The sequence below is a fragment of the Camelina sativa genome, chromosome 8, assembly GCF_030686135.1.
Source record: "Camelina sativa cultivar CO46 ecotype springtype chromosome 8, ASM3068613v1".
Lineage (NCBI taxonomy): Eukaryota > Viridiplantae > Streptophyta > Magnoliopsida > Brassicales > Brassicaceae > Camelina > Camelina sativa.
The window spans coordinates 13,037,841-13,056,906 of record NC_141887.1 but is presented as its reverse complement, the minus strand read 5'-3'; the positions used below and the strand labels follow the sequence as shown (position 1 = coordinate 13,056,906).

The 19,066-nt window shown below is 41.3% G+C and overlaps 2 protein-coding genes and 2 non-coding genes across 4 annotated transcripts; all 4 read left to right on the top strand.

The window, feature by feature from the left end:
• Positions 1-460: 460 nt before the first annotated feature.
• LOC104709562 (uncharacterized) lies at positions 461-2,858 on the top strand. Its single transcript, XM_010426151.1, has 5 exons — positions 461-694; positions 904-1,064; positions 1,126-1,578; positions 1,657-1,880; positions 2,200-2,858. Exons 1-5 carry the CDS (start codon positions 461-463, stop codon positions 2,856-2,858), a joined length of 1,731 nt encoding a protein of 576 aa, XP_010424453.1.
• Positions 2,859-3,904: 1,046 nt separating this feature from the next.
• Positions 3,905-4,013, top strand: LOC147940042 (small nucleolar RNA R71). The gene has a single exon (XR_015564891.1). It is a non-coding gene; the product is annotated as a small nucleolar RNA R71 (small nucleolar RNA).
• A 6,063-nt stretch (positions 4,014-10,076) lies between these two features.
• Positions 10,077-10,182, top strand: LOC147940041 (small nucleolar RNA R71). The gene has a single exon (XR_015564908.1). It is a non-coding gene; the product is annotated as a small nucleolar RNA R71 (small nucleolar RNA).
• A 6,008-nt stretch (positions 10,183-16,190) lies between these two features.
• Positions 16,191-16,802, top strand: LOC147940040 (protein VACUOLELESS GAMETOPHYTES-like). The gene has a single exon (XM_087461118.1). It carries the CDS (start codon positions 16,191-16,193, stop codon positions 16,800-16,802), a length of 612 nt encoding a protein of 203 aa, XP_087317244.1.
• The last annotated feature ends 2,264 nt before the right edge of the window (positions 16,803-19,066 follow it).

Genomic DNA, 19,066 nt, shown 5'->3' with positions numbered 1-19,066 from the left:
ATGGCTGTAAACACTTGTAATTCGGCCAACACTATGGCAAGACAGACAGCCGTAGGAAATGATGAAGCTCTGAACCCTGCAGCGATGAATGCTCGGAAAGTAGGTGCGGAAATCGGAGGAAGTGGTACCAATGGGTTTAGTAGGAGAGCAGCACCAGCAACGAATGCGGGTGTTAACGCGGCTACACCGGTGGGGCGAATCCTACCGAGGCCGACGAATGGAGAAGTCGCGTCGAGAGGAACTTCGACTCCATACAATGATAGAGTATCGGAAGGACATTCCCATTCACTATCTGTCCAGTGAAACCCATTCATGGTGGAAGGGCATGGTGAATCGCATGACTGACCCAAATTGTTCATGGGAAAATTTTCTTGGGTTGTTCCTTGCGATGTAATTTCCGCAAGAAACTCTTGACCGCCTGGAATCAGAATTCTTGGATTTAAGGCAGGAAACTCGGACCATGCGCGAGTATGAGACCGAGTTTAACTGGCTCACGAGGTACGGTGGTCATGAGATGGAGGACGAAAAGGTTCAGCTTCATCGGTTCTTGCGGGGCATGAGAGTGGATGTCCGCAACCGATGTATGATTCAAAACTATGCAAATCTTGCGGAGTTGGTTGAGAAGGCAGCCATGTTGGAGGATGGACTGGCCGAGGAATCTCAGCAACGCACCGAAGGGGCCTCAGTACAGCAGGTACCGTAGGTGAACTCTGAACCTGGTACTGGACCAAAGCAGAATGTGGGTCGGAAACCTATGGGTAGAGCTTCGGGTAGTGTTCGAGTGTGTCCGACCTGCCATAAGAGACATCCAGGGCAGTGCTGACGTCAACTTGGTACTTGTCTTGTGTCTGGAGGAAAGGACCAGTGTGATACTCGGGTATGCTACCAGTGTGGCCAAACCAGACAGATGCGGCCAAACTTTCCGCATCTGGGAGCGCAAGGGCAGAAATGGGTCAGCGAGGTGTTGCTGTTGCCACCACCGCCGAAACGACCGAAGATTATGCCAATGGTATACTCGATCGAGGACGAGCAGGTGGAAGCAAGTACTTCATGGCAGATCACTTGTAAGTCTCGACACTTACTTTAGTGGAAATTTCACGTGAAAATTGTGTGTTGTTTGGTTAGGTTCTTAGCAAGCAGGGATTATGTAGGGACCATACTCATGTGTGGAGTAGTAACTCATTTGATGTTCGATACTGGGGCTAAGCATTGTTTTGTGAGTCCGTATATGATTGGGAAAGGCGGGCTTCAGAAAGAGCCCAGTGATAATTTTGGATTGGTACAAGCAGCGGGCGGCCAAGTAATGATGATGTACGGTATAGTACGAAACATCTCGGTCATGATGTGCGGTATGGACATGCCGGCCGACCTGGTTATATGTCGAGTGAAATCACACGATGTGATACTAGGCATGAACTGGTTCGGTAAGCACATGGCTCACTTGGACTGCCACTGTGGGTTAGTTCTCTTTGAAACAACTATAGGAACGTTAGAATATCAGGGCATTAGGCCACTCTCGGGGAATTTGATCGTATCGACAGTTCAGGCTGAACAGTTGATCAGGAATGGATGCGAAGCGTATATGGCTTCAATCACCATAGAGGAAGGAGGCACGAGTATAGGACTGTAAGACATACCGGTGGTACGGAAATTCAGGACTGTATTCGGACCATTGTCCGAGTTACCACCAGCACGTTTGGACCCATTCACCATTGAATTGGAACCTGGTACGACCCCAATATCTAAGGCTCCGTATCGGATGGCACCAGCCGAGATAGCCGAACTAAAGAAACAATTGGGTGAACTGATGGAGAAAGGTTTTGTTAGACCAAGCAATTCACCATGGGTCGCGCCGGTATTGTTTGTAAAGAAGAAAGACGGTACCTTCTGACTTTGCATTGATTACCAAGGATTGAACAAAGTAACGGTGAGGAATAGGTACCCATTGCCGAGAATTGACGAATTGTTGGACCAATTTCGGGGAGCAACATATTTCTCAAAGATAGATGTGGCTTCAGGTTATCACCAAATCCCGATTGAGGAATCAGACATTTGAAAGATGGCCTTTCGGACAAGGTACGACCACTACGGATTCGTAGTCATGCCTTTCTGGTTAACTAATGCCCCCGCAGCCTTCATGAAACTCATAAAATAATGTATTTCGAGAGTACTTAGATGAATTCGTAATTGTTTTCATAGATGACATTCTGGTCTATTCGAAGAATGAGGAAGAACACGGTACACATTTGAGGAAGGTGTTGGAAAGGCTGAAGGAACAAAAGCTGTTCGCCAAATTTAGTAAGTGCAGTTTTTGGAAAAGAGAGATTGGGTTCTTAGGCCATGTAGTATTAGACCGGGGAGTGTCCGTGGATCAAGAAAAGATTCGGTCCATAGCAGAATGGCCTAGACCGCGGAATGTCTCAGAAATAAGGAGTTTTCGAGGACTGGCCGGGTATTATCGGCGATTTGTGAAGGGGTTTGCTAGTATGGCCCAGCCATTGACCAGATTGACTGGAAAAAATGAACCGTATGTATGGACAGCTGAGTGTGAGCAAAGTTTCTTGAAGCTAAAGGACATGCTTACGAGCACGCTAGTTCTAGCCTTATCAGAACCGGACGAACCATACGTGGTGTACACGGATGCATCTGGTCAGGGACTAGGGTGTGTACTGATGCAAAGTGGTAGAGTGATTGCTTATGCCTCTCGACAGTTAAGGAAGTATGAAGCAAACTACCCAACACATGATTTGGAAATGGCTGTTGTGGTATTTTCACTAAAGATTTGGAGAACTTACTTATATGGTGGGAAGGTGCAAATATACATGGACCACAAGAGTCTCACGTATATCTTTACGTAGCCAGAACTGAATTTAAGACAACAGAGATGGATGGAGCTAGTTGTGCACTACGATTTGGAGATCAGCTACCATCCGGGTAAAGCAAACCTGGTGGTGGATGCCTTAAGTCGCAAGAGACTAGCCACAAGTGTCATACGAATAACATCTTCATAAAAGTCAAAGAGTGGTACCGTAGGCTTGGCTTCACGGTAGGTGAGGGCTGGTACGGCAGAGATAGCATTGCAATATCCTTTAGGATTCTCTTCGGGTTTTCCCGGAAGTACACCAATTTGGCGTGGAACAGCATTAGCGGTTTGAGCAACTTGAGTGTCAAGCTTCTTTATATAGATAGAAATGCTTTTAAACTTCCCATTCAGTTCAGTATAGATGTTATCCATCCTTGAGTTGATCTCTCTTGACTGCTTTTGAAGAGCAACAAGGAGCTCTTGCATCTTTGTATTGACATAGGCATCAGCTTGAAAGGTAGGCGTCTGGGCTGGTACGGATTAGTAAGGCAGCCTGTTGTTGTTGAATTGGGCTCGCGGCTGAAAGTTGTTGTTGTTGTTTCCACCAAAGTTTTTGCCTTGAAAGCGGTTAGCTTGCTGAGGATAATTCTGATCTTGGGGATTCTACACATTTGGGTTCCTATAAGAAAGGTTAGAAGTATTTGTAAAGTTGTTGTTGAAGTTGTTGTTGTACCCTCGGTTTTCATAGTATCTTTGAGCACCAACGTAGTTGACTTCTTCTTCTTGGTCATAAGAATCTTCTTGGAAAGGTTTCCATTGTTAATAGTCTCACAAGAGTTTACTCTGCGTTGTTGATTCCTTAGAAATTGATTCATCATATTCTTACGATCGACAATCTACTTAGCGTCGGAATTGCTAGAACGGATGGTTCTATAAAAATCAGGGTTGGTGTTGCTACTACTTGCGGCAAGGTTGTCGATGAGAGCTCGTCCTTCTTGAACGGTCTTCGTAGTGAAATCTCCATTGCTGGCCGTGTCGAGTGAAAGTTGATACTTAGGGTGTAATCCTCTATAGAAGGTACTTAAGAGGTTACCTTGAGCAAAACCATGATGGGGGCAGTCTTGTTCATCGTCCTTGAAACGTTCCCATGCTTCATAAAAAGATTCGACAGGTCCTTGTTGAAAACTTTGCAGCTTGTTGTGAAGAGATTTGGATCTTGACTTGGTGTAGAAGTGGTTGAGAAAGGCTGACTTGCATCCTTCCTAGCTAGTGATCGATCCGGGAGGTAGAGACTTTAACCATCTATGAGCCTTGTCGGCTAGAGAGAAAGGAAAAAGCTTACACTTCAAGTAATCTTCGGGAATTCCATTGGTTCTTGTATTAGAGCAGATTTCTTCAAAGAGATCAATGTGATCCATCAGATGTTCAGTATTAAGGCCATGGAACTGATTATGCTTCACCAAACCAATAATTTGAGGTTTAATCTCATAATCGCGTCGTGGAGGATGAGTGATACGGATAACAGCGCGGTCTTGAAAGAACTGGTTTGGAGCATCATAGTCGGTGATGGTACGGTTAGGTGCGGCACGTCTTAGAGGGTGCAAATAAGCAGGTTGTCTTCCGCCAACTGGAGGTAGTGTTGGATTAGCGACGATAGCAGGCTGGTGAGGAGGAGCATCGAGGTTGTCTCCTACGCCTAAGGGATTAGCATCACGAGGAGCTTGTTGATGGTCTCCGCAAACTTCAGGGTCTAGTTGCGGATCAGCGGCTATAAGGTTAGGGTTACCACCTTGTGCGATAATTGGTTCTCCTTGCTCATTTAGGGCAGGAGGTATCAGCGGTTGGTCGAGGTTAAAGGGACCTTGGTCATGGTTCCTTTCTTCGGCCATGAGTTGTTGTTTTCGAAGTTTCCTAAGCTCACGTTCTAGTCGATCAATGTCTTTAATTGGAGATACGGTTCCAGAGGGCTGACTCCTAGTCATGCACAACAAAATCCAAAAATAGAAACTAAAAGGGAGAATAGAGGTTATCGAAAAACAAGAAAATTAAAAATAAAATTCAAATATTCAAAAGAAAAATTCAAAGTATCGTAGACGAAAGTTCTTATCAAATTCACTGGGCAGCTAGTTACTCTCCAGCAACGGTGCCAAAAAGCTTTGATGTGTGTAGAATTTCACTCAAAATCTTTTACCTGAAAAGACTACACAACGACTAAAAGTGCACAGTTAATCAGTGTAGTACTTTAGGATCTATCCCACAAAGAGTAATAGCTAACACAAATTGAATTAAAAGAGACAGAACTATGGCTAAGACTAAATAAGAGATTCGGGTTTTGGTTTTCCTAATAACTATTGCAAATTAATAATAACGATTTAAAACTATAAGACTAAGGCGTTGGGCGTTTTGGGAGTCATCTCAGGGTTTTCATGGTTCTAAGCAATATTAAGAGTAAGATCTAACAAGTAAATACTAATTTCGGTCTAGGTTCTCAACTACGAAACACTAATGAACTAACAAGCTATTCTCATAGAATGAAAGTCTAAAGTCTCCATACTCTGTTACTCAACTTTCGCAGGCAACGACGCATGTCAACCAGCTAGTAAAACAAGTTCGATACATTCACCAAACTCCGCAACTCAAATTACGCAGGTTAAGATGCGAGGTTTCGGTATAACACTAGTTTGGAGAAGTAGGATAACGCGGTTAGCGCTCCCGTTATCTAGATCACCTCTTGGTGATCAATCCAAGTACATGCATTAAGAATAAGATGTCCCAAAAAAACTCTAATATAAAACCGAAAATAAAATCTAACAACCTAATTGAAGCGAACCATGAATTCCCCTTGAATCACCCCATAAAACCCAAAAAAGTAATCTACTCGCTCATGATGCAAAGAAACGATATTTATAATATAAAGTATAGCATCAAAAACGAATCAATAAACAAAAGGGTTTAAAGGAAACTTCTCTATTTGTCACAAAAGTAACTTGATCCCAAAAGCAATGAAAGAATGAAAGTATAAGAAAGAGTAGAAGGAGAGAGATGGCGGATCTTCAAGCTTCAAGAGGGACAAGAGGTTGCGGCTGCTTCTCTAGTCGTGGCTAAGGCTGCTCCAAAAGCTGTAGAAGATGCACACTTGAAAACCCTAGATCTTAAGAGTATTTATAGGGTTTTGTTTAGGGTTAGGGTTTTGTAAAGGTATAAACGTGTTCTCTTCTTAAGTTCAGGACAAGGGGCGGCGAAAGAGGCTTCTGGACCGTGGAGGAGTCTTGGACTGGGCCGCAGTGATGGTCGCTGGTCAGGCCCTTCAATAAAAGACCATCGGCTGGATGGTTCTCCTTACGTTGGTTTATAATACGTCTCGGTAAGATTGGCATATCTTCCAGATGGCTGGATGGATGGACTTGATTCCACTTCGAGGAAAAAGATGACTCTTTCAGATTTCCATAGACACCAAGCATGATATATTTGGAGGTCTGGAAGTTTTTCAAAGGTGGCATGAAATGAAGAGCTCTGAATCTGTCTTGAAATATTTTTTCCTTGTCTTTTGGTCCAAATTGCTATAAAACCTGTAAAACCTTGTTGAAACCTGAAATACTTGATAATAGACCTTTTCTACTTGAAATCTTATCAAACTCTTCCTAAATGCATATGAAAACTATAGCAAATATGGGTAAAATAATGATGTTTTCAACTCCTCCAGACTTAGAGTTTGCTTGTCCTCAAGCAAACAATCTAAGTAAATCATGGAAAAGAGGTTTTGAAAATCACGGAAATTCACTTATCTTTGGGGATATCGTCTTTGCACTCTTCTTCGCCTTGACATTAGGAATTTACATTTGTAATCGTCCATGAGAATCATCAACGCTCCTTGATCCCACAATTCTTCGGAGTTTCCATAATCTCCATTGTCATCTCTTTACATAAATTAAAGCAATAATAAAAATTGAGATCTTACCAAGGGAAAATTGATCAAAGGCTTGTCGACTCTCTTCAAGCCAAGACTTTCTTCGTATGATTCGTTTCCTCTCCCTTTTCTCACTTCCAAGATATCTCTTTTTCCTTAATTTTCTAGGTTATCATTTTATTTTTTTTATAGATCCCTTGCTCTCTTTTTTTTTTATATTGGACAGGCTTCCATGAAATCTAAAGTATGCATGGGCTTACGCGACATCCCTTGGCTCACTTTTTTGCTACCTATATCCTTATTCTTTTTTTTATATATATATTCTTCTTCTCTCTTTTTTTTTTAGAGTTTCGAAGGAAAGAGAGAGGGAAACATACTTTTGAAGAAGTGAAATGTCTTGTGTAGCTTGAATTGTGTGGCTTGAATGTAGAGATCTAGTCCAAATGTATACCAATTCCCAGGGCTTGATAATTAACTCCGGTTTAGGTCCTATAAAATTTAGAGACAACGTTAGATCATCTGAATATCCATCGAAGAGGGACTTGGGGTATTGTTGAGTCGGCTCACAGTCTTTCCAAACTTTGGTTCTGTTGTCAAGCATAATAAAGAGTCATAAGAGTGATAATCCAAACCAAATAAACCGTTAGAATAAGATCATAATCCCCTACTAGTTTTGACTCGATAAAAAAATGTGACTCGATAAAAACGTCAAAATTATTGATATAAAAAAGTGGAAAAAGGTCTCAAGTCAACAAAATAAAAAGTAGCATTAGTATAGGATGGAACATCCTTCCCCCAGACTTAAATCACACCATCCTCAGTGGAAAAAAAAAAGAGTTGAGGATTAAAAATAATAAGGAAAAGTGTAAGGTTTAAAGAACAAAATGTCACCTTGATGGAATGATGTTTTGTCGACTCTTAGGCATTTTAATGGTTGCCAAAAAATTGTCTAGAGTTCAGCGGTGGAATGAAAATGTGGTGACTAACCATTTGTACTCCCTTTGGTTGCTTGACATTGAGTTTGAACTAGGCTAAGTTCATTCGAATTGTGTTTGATATATCTCTAAATGCATCCTCCTTGAAACAAAAACCAAAAACCATCAAAAATAATGATAAAATGAAAATAATGAAAACATACCTAAATTAAAGAATGGTGATGGTATGTGGTGAGGATGGTGGTGGTGAGGAGTTGTCTCGCGGTACACGGATGAACGGTCGCGGACATAAGCAACTGGTACGGTCACAATCATTAGCAGCTAACGTTGGATGTGGTACATGGTACATGGGAAGGAGGACATGGCATCGGCTACGGTTGGTATGGCTGGTGGGGACTCTCAGCATCGATCACTCAAAGATGGTGATGATCCGTCGCCTTCGGCATTCTTCGGTCACATTGAACATGGCCAGTCAGTAGGTGTTACTTGCCACAAGTCATAGTGTGTAGACAATCCATAGAGACTTCTTCTTCCTTCTTTTTGGCTTTTCTATTTTCTATTTTTTTGTTTTTGTTTTTTGTTTTATAAACCTGAAACTAAAATGGAAAAATATTAAAAGTAAAAGAAAATAAATCCTAAAAATAAAAAATTACTAGACATGGGTTGCCTCCTAAGTAGCGCACTTGTTTAACGTTGTTGGCTCGACGTTTGGTGCCCATATTAGGATTGAGAAGAGTTAGCTTTAGGAATCAATGCTCCTTCGGCTCCTTTTATATCTTGGTAGTCTGCTCCAGCTTCAATAACAAGATGTCCTTTTGCAGAAATTTCAAAAACTTTTGCATGAAGAAGAACTTCTTTAGTATGCCTTATAATTTCTTGGATCTGTTCCTTGCTCTCGCCACTTAGCTCAGGAGGAAATATTATCTTGATCTTGGAAATTTTTGGTGGCTTAGGCGGTTTAGGTTGCTTGGGTAGCAGGTTGTTGATGCTTGTGGACGCTGAATTGTTGAATTGCTTCAACTTGTCGATGTTAGGATAAATCGGTTCTTCATGTAATGAGTTGGATGGCCATAGCTTCGGCTTGGAGATAGTCGGATATGACTTCTTTTTGTTGATGTTGGTGAAAATTTTCCTCTTTGACTTGTGGTCGATGATAGCTCCCGCAGTAGCTAGGAATGGTCTTCCTAAAATCAATTGTTTCTCGGTCTTGTCTTCCATATCTAAGATGTGAAAATCGGTAGGGACTATGCAGTCTCTTATTACAAGTTGTAGGTCTCGAAATAATTCGTCGGGAACCTTTTGTGATGAGTCTCCAAAGACTAAACTGAGGTTGGATGGCGACATGCCTCGCAATCCTAGTGTATCAGCTACACTTCTTGACATAACATTAACATTAGCACCAGAATCACAAAGAGAGTTAGAGAATTCAATGCCTGTTCTGGAGCATGAGCAAACAAAACGTCCTGGATCTTCCGCTTTACGTAGTGTCCTTAGGGGGTAGTAGCTTGCGGTTTCTTCATCAAATGGACATATCATACGAATAACATCTTCATAAGAGTCAAAGAGTGGTACCATAGGCTTGGCTTCACGGTAGGTGAGGGCTGGTACGGCTGAGATAGCATTGCAATATCCTTTTGGATTCTCTTCGGGTTTTCCCAGAAGTACACCAATTTGGCATGGAACGGCATTAGCGGTTTGAAAGACTTGAATTTCAAGCTTCTTGACATGGATAGAAATGCTTTCAAACTTCCCATTCAGTTCAGTATAGATGTTATCCATCCTTTAGTTGATCTCTCTTGATTTCTTTTGAAAAGCAACAAGGAGCTCTTGCATCTTTGTATCGACATAGGCATCAGCTTGAGAGGTAGGCGCCTGGGCTGGTCCGGATTGGAAAGGCAGCTTTTTGTTGTTGAATTGGGCTTGCGGCTGAAAGTTGTTGTTGTTGTTTCCACCAAAGTTGTTGCCTTGAAAGCGGTTAGCTTGCTGAGGATAATTCTTATCTTGGGAATTCTCCATATTTGGGTTCCTATAAGAAATGTTAGAAGTATTTCTAAAGTTGTTGTACCCTCGGTTTTGGTAGTATCCTTGAGCACCAACGTAGTTGACTTCTTCTTCTTGGTCATAAGAATCTTCTTGTAAAGGCTCCATGTTTCCATTGTTAATAGTCTCACAAGAGTTTACTCCGCGTTGTTGATTCCTTAGAAATTGGTTCTTAAGATCGACAACCTCCTTAGCGTCGGAATTGCTAGAATGGATGGTTCTATCAAAATTGGGGTTGGTGTTGCTACTACTTGCGGCAAGGTTGTCGATGAGACCTCGTCCTTCTTGAACGGTCTTCGTAGTGAAATATCCATTGCTGGACGTGTCGAGTGAAAGTTGATACTTAGGGTGTAATCCTCTATAGAAGGTACTTAAGAGGTTACCTTGAGAAAAACAATGATGGGGCAGTCATTTTCATCGTCCTTGAAACGTTCCCATGATTCATAAAAAGATTCGACAGGTCCTTGTTGAAAACTTTGAAGCTTGTTGCGAAGAGAGTTGGATCTTGACTTGGTGTAGAAGGGGTTGAGAAAGGCTGACTTGCATCCTTCCTATCTACTGATTGATCCGGGAGGTAGAGACTATAACCATCTATGAACCTTGTCGGCTATAGAGAAAGGAAAAAGCTTACACTTCAAGTAATCTTCGGGAATTCCATTGGTTCTTGTTGTAGAGCTGATTTCTTCAAAGAGATCAATGTGATCCATCGAATGTTCAGTAGTAAGGCCATGGAACTGATTATGCTTCACCAAACGAATAATTTGAGGTTTAATCTCATAATCACGTCGTGGAGGATGAGTGATACGGATAACAGCGCGGTCTTGAACGAATTGGTTTGGAGCATCATAATCGGCGATGGTACGGTTAGGTGTGGCACATCTTAGAGGGTGCACATAAGCAGGTTGTCTTCTGCCAACTAGAGGTAGTGGTGGATTAGCGACGATAGCAGGCTGGTGAGGAGGAGCATCGAGGTTGTCCCCTACGCCTAAGGGATTAGCATCACGAGGAGCTTGTTGATGGTCTCGGCAAACTTCAGGGTCGAGTTACAGATCAGCGGCTACAAGGTTGGGGTTACCACCTTGTGCGAGAATTGGTTCTCCTTGCTCATTTAGGGCAGGAGGTATCAGCGGTTGGTCGAGGTTAAAGGGACCTTGGTCATGGTTCCTTTCTTCGGCCATGAGTTGTTGTTTTCGAAGTTTTCTAAGCTCATGTTCTAGTCGATCAATGTCTTGAATTGGAGATACGGTTCCGGAGGGCTGACTCCTAGTAATACACTACAAAATCCAAAAACAGAAACTAAAAGGGAAAATAGAGGTTATCAAAAAACAAGAAAATTAAAAATAAAATTGAAAAATTTAAAAGAAAAATTCAAAGTATCTTAGACGAAAGTTCTTATCAAATTCAATGGGCAGCTAGTTAGTCCCTTGTCGGCACCAAAAAGCATTGATGTGTGTAAAATTTCACTCCAAATATTTTACCTGAAAAGACTACACAACAACTGAAAGTGCACAATTAATCAGTGTAGTATTTTAGGATCGATCCCACAGAGAGTAATAGCTAACACAAATTGAATGAAAAGAGAAAGAACTATGGCTAAGACTAAATAAGAGATTGGGGTTTTGGTTTTCCTAATAACTATGCAAATAAATAAAAATGATTTAAAACTATAAGACTAACACGTTGTGCACTTTGGTTTTCCTAAGCAATATTAAGTGTAAGATCTAACAAGTAAATACTAATTTCGGTCTAGGTTCTCAACTACGAAACACTAATGAACTAACAAGCTATTCTCATAGAATGAAAGCCTAAAGTCTTCATACTCTGTTACTCAACTTTCGCAGGCAACGACGCATGTCAACCAGCTAGTAAAACTAGTTCGGAGAAGTAGGATAACGTGGTTAGTGCTCCCATTCTCTAGATCAGCTCTTGGTGATCAATCCAAGCACATGCATTATGAATAAGATGTCCCAAAGGAACTCTAATATAGAACCGAAAATAAGATCTAACAACCTAATTGAAGCGAACCATGAATTCCCCTTGAATCACCCCATAACACCCAACAAAGTAAACTACTCCCTCATGATGCAAAGAAACGACATTGATATTATAAAGTATAGCATCAAAAACGAATCAATAAACAAAAGGGGTTCAAAGGAAACTTCTCTATTTGTCACAAAAGTAACTTGATCCCAAAAGCAACGAAAGAATGAAAGTATAAGAAAGGGTAGAAGGAGAGAGATGGCGGATCTTCAAGCTTCAAGAGGGACAAGATGTTGCGGCTGCTTCTCTGGTCGTGTCTAGGGCTGCTCCAAAAGCTATGGAAGATGCACACTTGAAAACCCTAGGTCTTAAGAGTATTTATAGGGTTTTGTTTAGGGTTAGGGTTTTGTAAGGGTAGAAACGTCTTTTCTTCTTAAGTGCAGGACAAGGAGCGGAGAAAGAGGCTTCTGGACCGTGGAGGAGGCGTGGACTGAGCCGCAGTGATGGTCGCTGGTCAGGCCCTTCAATAAAAGCCCATCGGCTGGATGGTTTTCCTTACGTCGGTTTATAACATGTCTCGGTAAAATGGGAATATCTTCCGGATGGCTGGATGTATTGACTTGATTCCACTTCGAGGAGAAATATGACTCTTACAGATTTTAATAAACACCAGGAATGATATATTTGGAGGTCTGGAAGTTCTTGAAAAGTGGCCCGTACTGAAGAGCTCTGAATCTGTCCTAAAACATGTTTTCCTTGTCTTTTGGTCCAAATTGCTATAAAACCTGTAAAACCTTGTTGAAATCTGAAATACTTGATAATAGACCTTTTCTACTTGAAATCATATCAAACTCTTCCTAAATGCATATGAAAACTATAGCTAATATGGGTAAAATAATGATGTTATCAGTGGTTGGTCTAACCGAATTAGGCGACTATCCTATGTGAATTTTTTGACTTGCATAACTAGATTGGAATATACCCTATGTCGGATAGAGATTATTGACTTGAGCCTAGTGAGACGGGATGATCACTCAACTAAGCAAACTTGTTTGCTTACACCTCCTTTTATGGATGCAGGAAAGGAAAGGTCCGATGATTTGGACTTAAGTGGCTGAGCAGCTCGCGTGACGAAGGCAAGGAAGGGAAACGATGGTGGTTTTGGGTAGTTTTATTTACGGATGTTATTTTTAATGGAATTGTACTAGCCTAGTGCATGGTCTATGGGATAATTGAACCTTTTGATTAATTGGAAGCATGTTTTACGATTATTTCACCTGTTTACTTATTTCACTGTCGCATATTGTTGAACAAACAAGCTATATTTCGATAGGCCCTAGAAATTTTTTATGAATCATGTACGGGATTAAGGGGTCGGGGTCTTACAATTAGATCCATAGCATCATGACTGAGACCCACGAAGGACCTTGCGGCAATCATTCTGGAGGCTGTTCGTTGGGCCTCCGAATAAAGCAGCAAGAATACTTCTGGTCGAACATGATCGCGGACTACGACGCGCATGCCAAGAGGTGTGACAGGTTTCAGCGTCACACACCCATGATAAATCATCCCGCTGAGCTGATGAGTTCGGTCTCTTCTCCTTATCCCTTTATGCGATGGTCGATGGATATCATCGGCCCTCTCGAGCAGTCGGGAAGGCGGTGCATAACTAACCTACTGGTCATCACCGACTATTTCACCAAATGGATCGAGGTCAAGTCCTACCAATCCATCACTAGAGAACACGTGATGGATATTCTTTGGAAAAACGTGGTATGTCATCACGGTCTCCATTATGAGATCGTAACAGACAACAGTACCAACTAAACATCCTCTACGGTGCAAAAGTTTTGAGATGATTGGAGTATTCGGCTAACTCCATCCACACCTCGGTACCCCCAAGGTATTGGACAAGCCGAGGCGGCCAATAAGTTAATCTTGCAGGGCCTCAAACGACGCTTGGGCGCCACAAAATCTGGCTGGGACGCCCAAATTCCTGGCCTCTTATGGGCCACCCGAGCCACGCCACGTGGCAGCACCAGAGAAACCGCCTTCTCCCTAGCCTATTGGATCGAAGCCATAGTACCAGCAAAAATTTTCGTTCGAAGTATCCGTCGAACTGTTTGTCCCATGAATAAGGACGCGAATAGCGAGGCCCTGCACGACAACCTTGACATCATTGATGAAAGGAGGAAGCAAGCCCTAATACGGGCTCAAAACTATCAGAACACTATAGCTCGCTTCTACAATTCTAAGTAGAGTGTTCGATCACAAAAAGGAAAAAAACGCCGGGAAAATAGGAACCAAGTGGGAAGCACCCTACCGAATTACCAAAGTTGTCCGCAACGGCGTATACCGCCTCGAGGATGAGAGTAATGGCAAACCCGAGCTTCGGCCCTGGAATGTTATGAATTTAAAGAAGTACTTCCACTAAGTAGCATCAATAATCGAACTACGATCCGGCTTGATCCCTTTACAGGGTATGTAGGCAGCTCAGCTCCGTGAGTTCAACCACCACACCAATCTGTTCCCCTTGGCATCTATACTTGTTTTCCTTTATGTGCTTCTATCTAAAGACAAAAAAACAATACACAAAAACAAAAAGGGAGAAAAATATCTCATTGTATCACCTCGACCTCGAAAATTATGCTGGCCCCGCGATGCTCCATTCAGAAGTCGGTGGGCAACCTCGCGCGAGTCAGTCTAAAACCTCGCTACCGAACTGCCAACACATAAATCATACCGCCAACGAGCGCTATCCTCCCTCGTCCTCTCGGACCATATCACGCAAACCTTCTCAATCTAGTATTACGTGCGACTCCTTAAAAGCTTTTCACTAATTATAAGCAAAAGAAGCCCAAACACTCGGTACTTGTCGTCAAGCACTCGAGTTTGGGCCATGGCAAACTAAGATCTATGAAACCAATCCGCAAGTAAAAACAAAATAAAGGATTTAAAGGGAAAAGGAAATATTACCTTGAAGGAAATAAAGGGAATATTACATTAAAAATAAAGTTTTTGGATAAAAACCCTCCCGAGCAAAACCCTAGAGAAGTTAAAAAGCAAAGGGAAAAGGAAATATTACCTTGAAGTAGTGGATGAGTGCGCGGTTATGACGAGACGTGTGACTAATGAGTTATAAGTCATAATTGCTTCGGTTCTCGTAATCCCACAAATCTCTCTTTCTCTGATTCTAGCCGTTCAGTGGATCCATTTCTTCCCAATCCTTGCCATTTAAACGGTTTGTATCTACCGTTAGATCTTAGGAAGAGAGAGAGGCAATCATCACAAATCTCGGGAACCATGATTTGGCGTGTTCGCCCTGGAGTAGATCGCAAAACCGAAGTCGAAAGATCCTTCGATCATTCGCCTTTCAACTTAAACTTTTAAGTTAAAAGGTTGGGGGGTAATTGTTGGCATTGGGTTTTGTCAGACTAGGGTCCATAGGGAAAGCCCGTTAGGCGGCAATTGTTCTGCAGCCGAGGTGGGCCTGTGAGAAGACCATGAAGGGTGGATTGACTAAGAAGAACACCGAGTCAAACTTGGAGAAGCGTCCTTAAGAAGTTGAGAAGATTGCGGAGCCACGAGGCCAGATAGGGGGAGGAAATCCAGAAGTATCTAGTTCCAAAAGAACATAACTTGTAATCCCAAAATATCATAAAATCAGTGAATACAAATCCAGTTTGTCGTTCTTTCGCAGTTCATATCGATTTCTACCGAAAGTCCACCCCAAATCCTTTCTAACCAAGTTACCACATTAAATTGTTGTTTCCATATCAACAGTTGGTAATACCATCAGAAACATAACTCGGATGGATGTCCAACGAGCTTTACCGACAGTTTTACCGACAGATCGACCGTCGATATGCCCATTAGCTATCCATTGGTAAAATGTCTGTCAGAAATCTGTCTGTAATTACCAATAGATTATCGACGAATACATTTCCATCTGTATCTCTTCGGTAATAGGTATTTTCGACGGCTAACCGACGGATATGTTCGTTGTAGCATACATAATTAATATTAGGAATGACGTCTCATCTCTTCAGTTGTGGTGCATAATTGACCTTGAATAGTAAATAGAATACAGCAAATGATTATCTACTAGTCATTTAAAATAAAAAGAAACAGGTCCTCACAAAAGAGGCTGACCATACAACAAGCATACATAAGTCAATCAGTGAGACAAATGTCAAGAAAACTGCTTAGTGCTCTACCACGTTGTAACGATTGAGTCAGAGTTATTATTTGTTGGAGTACTAGTGAACAATACTTTATATATTTGTGTAACCGCAAGTGAACAATACTTTATATCTTTGTGTAACCACAAGTGAACACAAATTTAATTATCTGAAATTGTCTAACAAAAAGTCATATATACTTTGTAACTATACAACTTGAACATACGTTATTAATTATACTTGTTTGCCAAACGGAGATTTGAAATGGTCAATATAACATTTTCCTTTTATACCACATTTCACTCTAACCAGTATCAAGGAAAAACGAAAAAACAAACAACGAGATGTCCTCCTCGAGTGTAGAACAACACGTAGTCCATCATAATACCCATACCCATCCATTAACGAAGGTTGACAAATATGGTGATTTCACTTGCGGTGGCTGTAAAACCTACGGCTCTGGAAAGACCTATCGCTGCGTCCTGTGCGACTACGATCTTCATGACCACTGTGCTACGTGTCCCTCCACCCTCCTCACCTTTATGCATCCACAGCATGAGCTCAAGCTAGTCGTTAATGGAGCAGAACATACGTGCGACATCTGCCATGGATTGGTCGAAGGATTATATTACAGTTGCGAGGCTTGCTGTATAAAATTCCATCCACTCTGCACACAGCAGCGTCAGTTTTTGAGGTACGTGCCTCACTCGGCTCATCTCTTAGAGCTGAGTCAGTGTGGAGCGAGCAACACATGCATGGTTTGTCGAGGTGCGATATTGTCTTGGCGGTATAAGTGCGATCTATGCATGCTAGATGTTCACGTGGAATGCGTTAATTCCTCTACACCAGCTGTGGAAGAAACACAAATGGATTTGCCCACGCTTCAGTATCCCCAGCCTTATAATGACGAAAGCGAATATAAACACAGCTACGAGCAGACAAAAAAACTTCATTGAAAAACCTAACGGCATAACATAGTTCTAATTGATTATTTTCTATAAAACTTCATTGAAAAACTTTTTTGCATATGGTTTAAGTGATTATTTTCTATAAAACTTCATTGAAAAACCTAACGGCATAACATAGTTCTAATTTTATCTTATAGAAATTCATTGAACAATCTTAAAATATCATGTTATATTACTAATTCAATAATAATATTACGTGCACATCTAATCCCCTAGTTTAGCCAAACTAGCCAATGTCAACTAAACTGCTCTCCTACCATCGTATAAGTTTCTGACGACTGGGTTAAGTTATTATTTAGTAGCAGCACAAGTGAACAAAAGTTTATTTTTTACCACAAGTGAAGGAAAATTATTATTTCTTTGAGGTGGTCTAGCGAAAATTTATAATTTTTAACGAAAAAATAAAAAAGTTTTTTCTTAGTTTTTCTTAACGCTTGCTTGGATGTGAAAAATCTCTCTAATCCTAACTGTTTCAAGAAACCGAAATATATCAAAAATGTATTCCTCGAGGCCAGAACAGCAAGTAATCCAATAATTCATCGATCGCTACTGCAACGTCCGTGAACTAGAATACCAGTTTTGGGTATGCATCAATCGATGCAGGGTGTTGATCGATCGATGCAAGGTACAATTCTACGGAACAACTTAAGTCAAACATATGTGTTGTTGCGTTTTATGTTTTGGAAACCCGAGGGGTCGAGACGTCGAGTATAAAAAGTTGTTTCGACGTCCTTGGCCGAGTTTGGTCATTTTTTCCTTTTGCAAAAGAGAGAAAACTTCCGGAGGTTTCCTGTGAGCGTTCTTGAGGAGTTCTAAGCCGTTTCTGGAGAGATCTGATCTTCTGAATGGGAATGTGAGGTTGAGGACGTGAGAGGAGCTTGCTAGGATGGTATTTTCATGGGTTTTAGAATCAGATTCTTCTTTCTCAAAAGTGAGTGCATGATGATGGCTGATCTAAACGATTAGATGTGTGTTTTGTGTGATTCTTGGTTGTTGATTGCTTGTGCGCTTGCTTATGAGTGTTTGTCGTGGTGTTCATGGTCTTTGGAATGCGTTTCTAGTATCATGGAGCCGAGATGAGTCGAAGGAGATTGTGTTCGGCGATGCTTCATGCGACTGCATCGATCAATGCATGGTGTGCATTGGTCGATGCATGTAAGGATTTAATGGAGACGATGGGCATTGCATCAATCAATGCAAGAACTGCATCGGTCGACGCAGAAGGCGTTGCAACGGTCGATGCAAAGTGTGCATCAGTAGATGCATGGACGTTGCATTAGTAAATGCAAAGAGTGCATCGATCGACGCAAGGGGAGTTTCATCGGTCGATGCAATGAGTGTGTCGGTCGATGCAATGAGTGCGTCGGTCGATGCAATGGCGCAGTGATGATGCATGTGTTTAGAGTTGTCTGGTTTGCTTGCTTTTGTGTATTGTTTGTATTTGTCTTTTTTGCTTTTGTATATACCCCAGTAGATGGGAGGACCGCCTCACTGAGTATTTGTGATAATACTCACACAACTGAATTGTTGTTTGTGGTGTAGGTAAAGGTAAATTGTGATCGTTTAATCATGGTGATGAAGAGGAGGGTGTTCTAGTGGCTCGTTTAATTGATGTCTTGCTTCTGATAGGTTGCTAGATTCTGGTCACTATAATGTTGCTAGGTTTCTGGTTTAATGCTTTATGACTTTGTTGGTTGATTTATTACTGGTTTATGTTTGTATAATAATTGGTTAATTGATTATTCATTATTGGAGTCATTTGTTGGATAGTTGATTGTTTATCGTTGTTGTTATCTCTGCTGTTTGTATTGAATGTTAATAGGTTGTAAGTGAGTATGAGGTCACTAGTTAAATGTTATGTTAAACAAAAAAAGGTTGGGTTGTTTCATACAAACCATCAAATAAAATATCAGAACAAAGATGGTGAGAAAAGAGGCTGAAACATTGAATGCCCTTGTGTATCTTCAACAAGAGAGTGGTAGGTACATCATCTTCTAGGGCACGATCAGACAGTGGGTTTCTCACCAGCTCTCATCAGATTATTCGATAACAACTTTTTCTATGTTTTTCTGGTGGTTTTAATCTGATAGAAGCAGCTGAATATAATATTAACCTATATATATATAATATGCGATTAAATCACCTAATAGAGCGTCGATTCTTGAACTGTTTGGAATTCAAAAGTGAATGTGTTGTTCTGTAGAAGAGTTTAGACATTACTACCTTTTATGAAAATCTTTGGTAATTTAGTT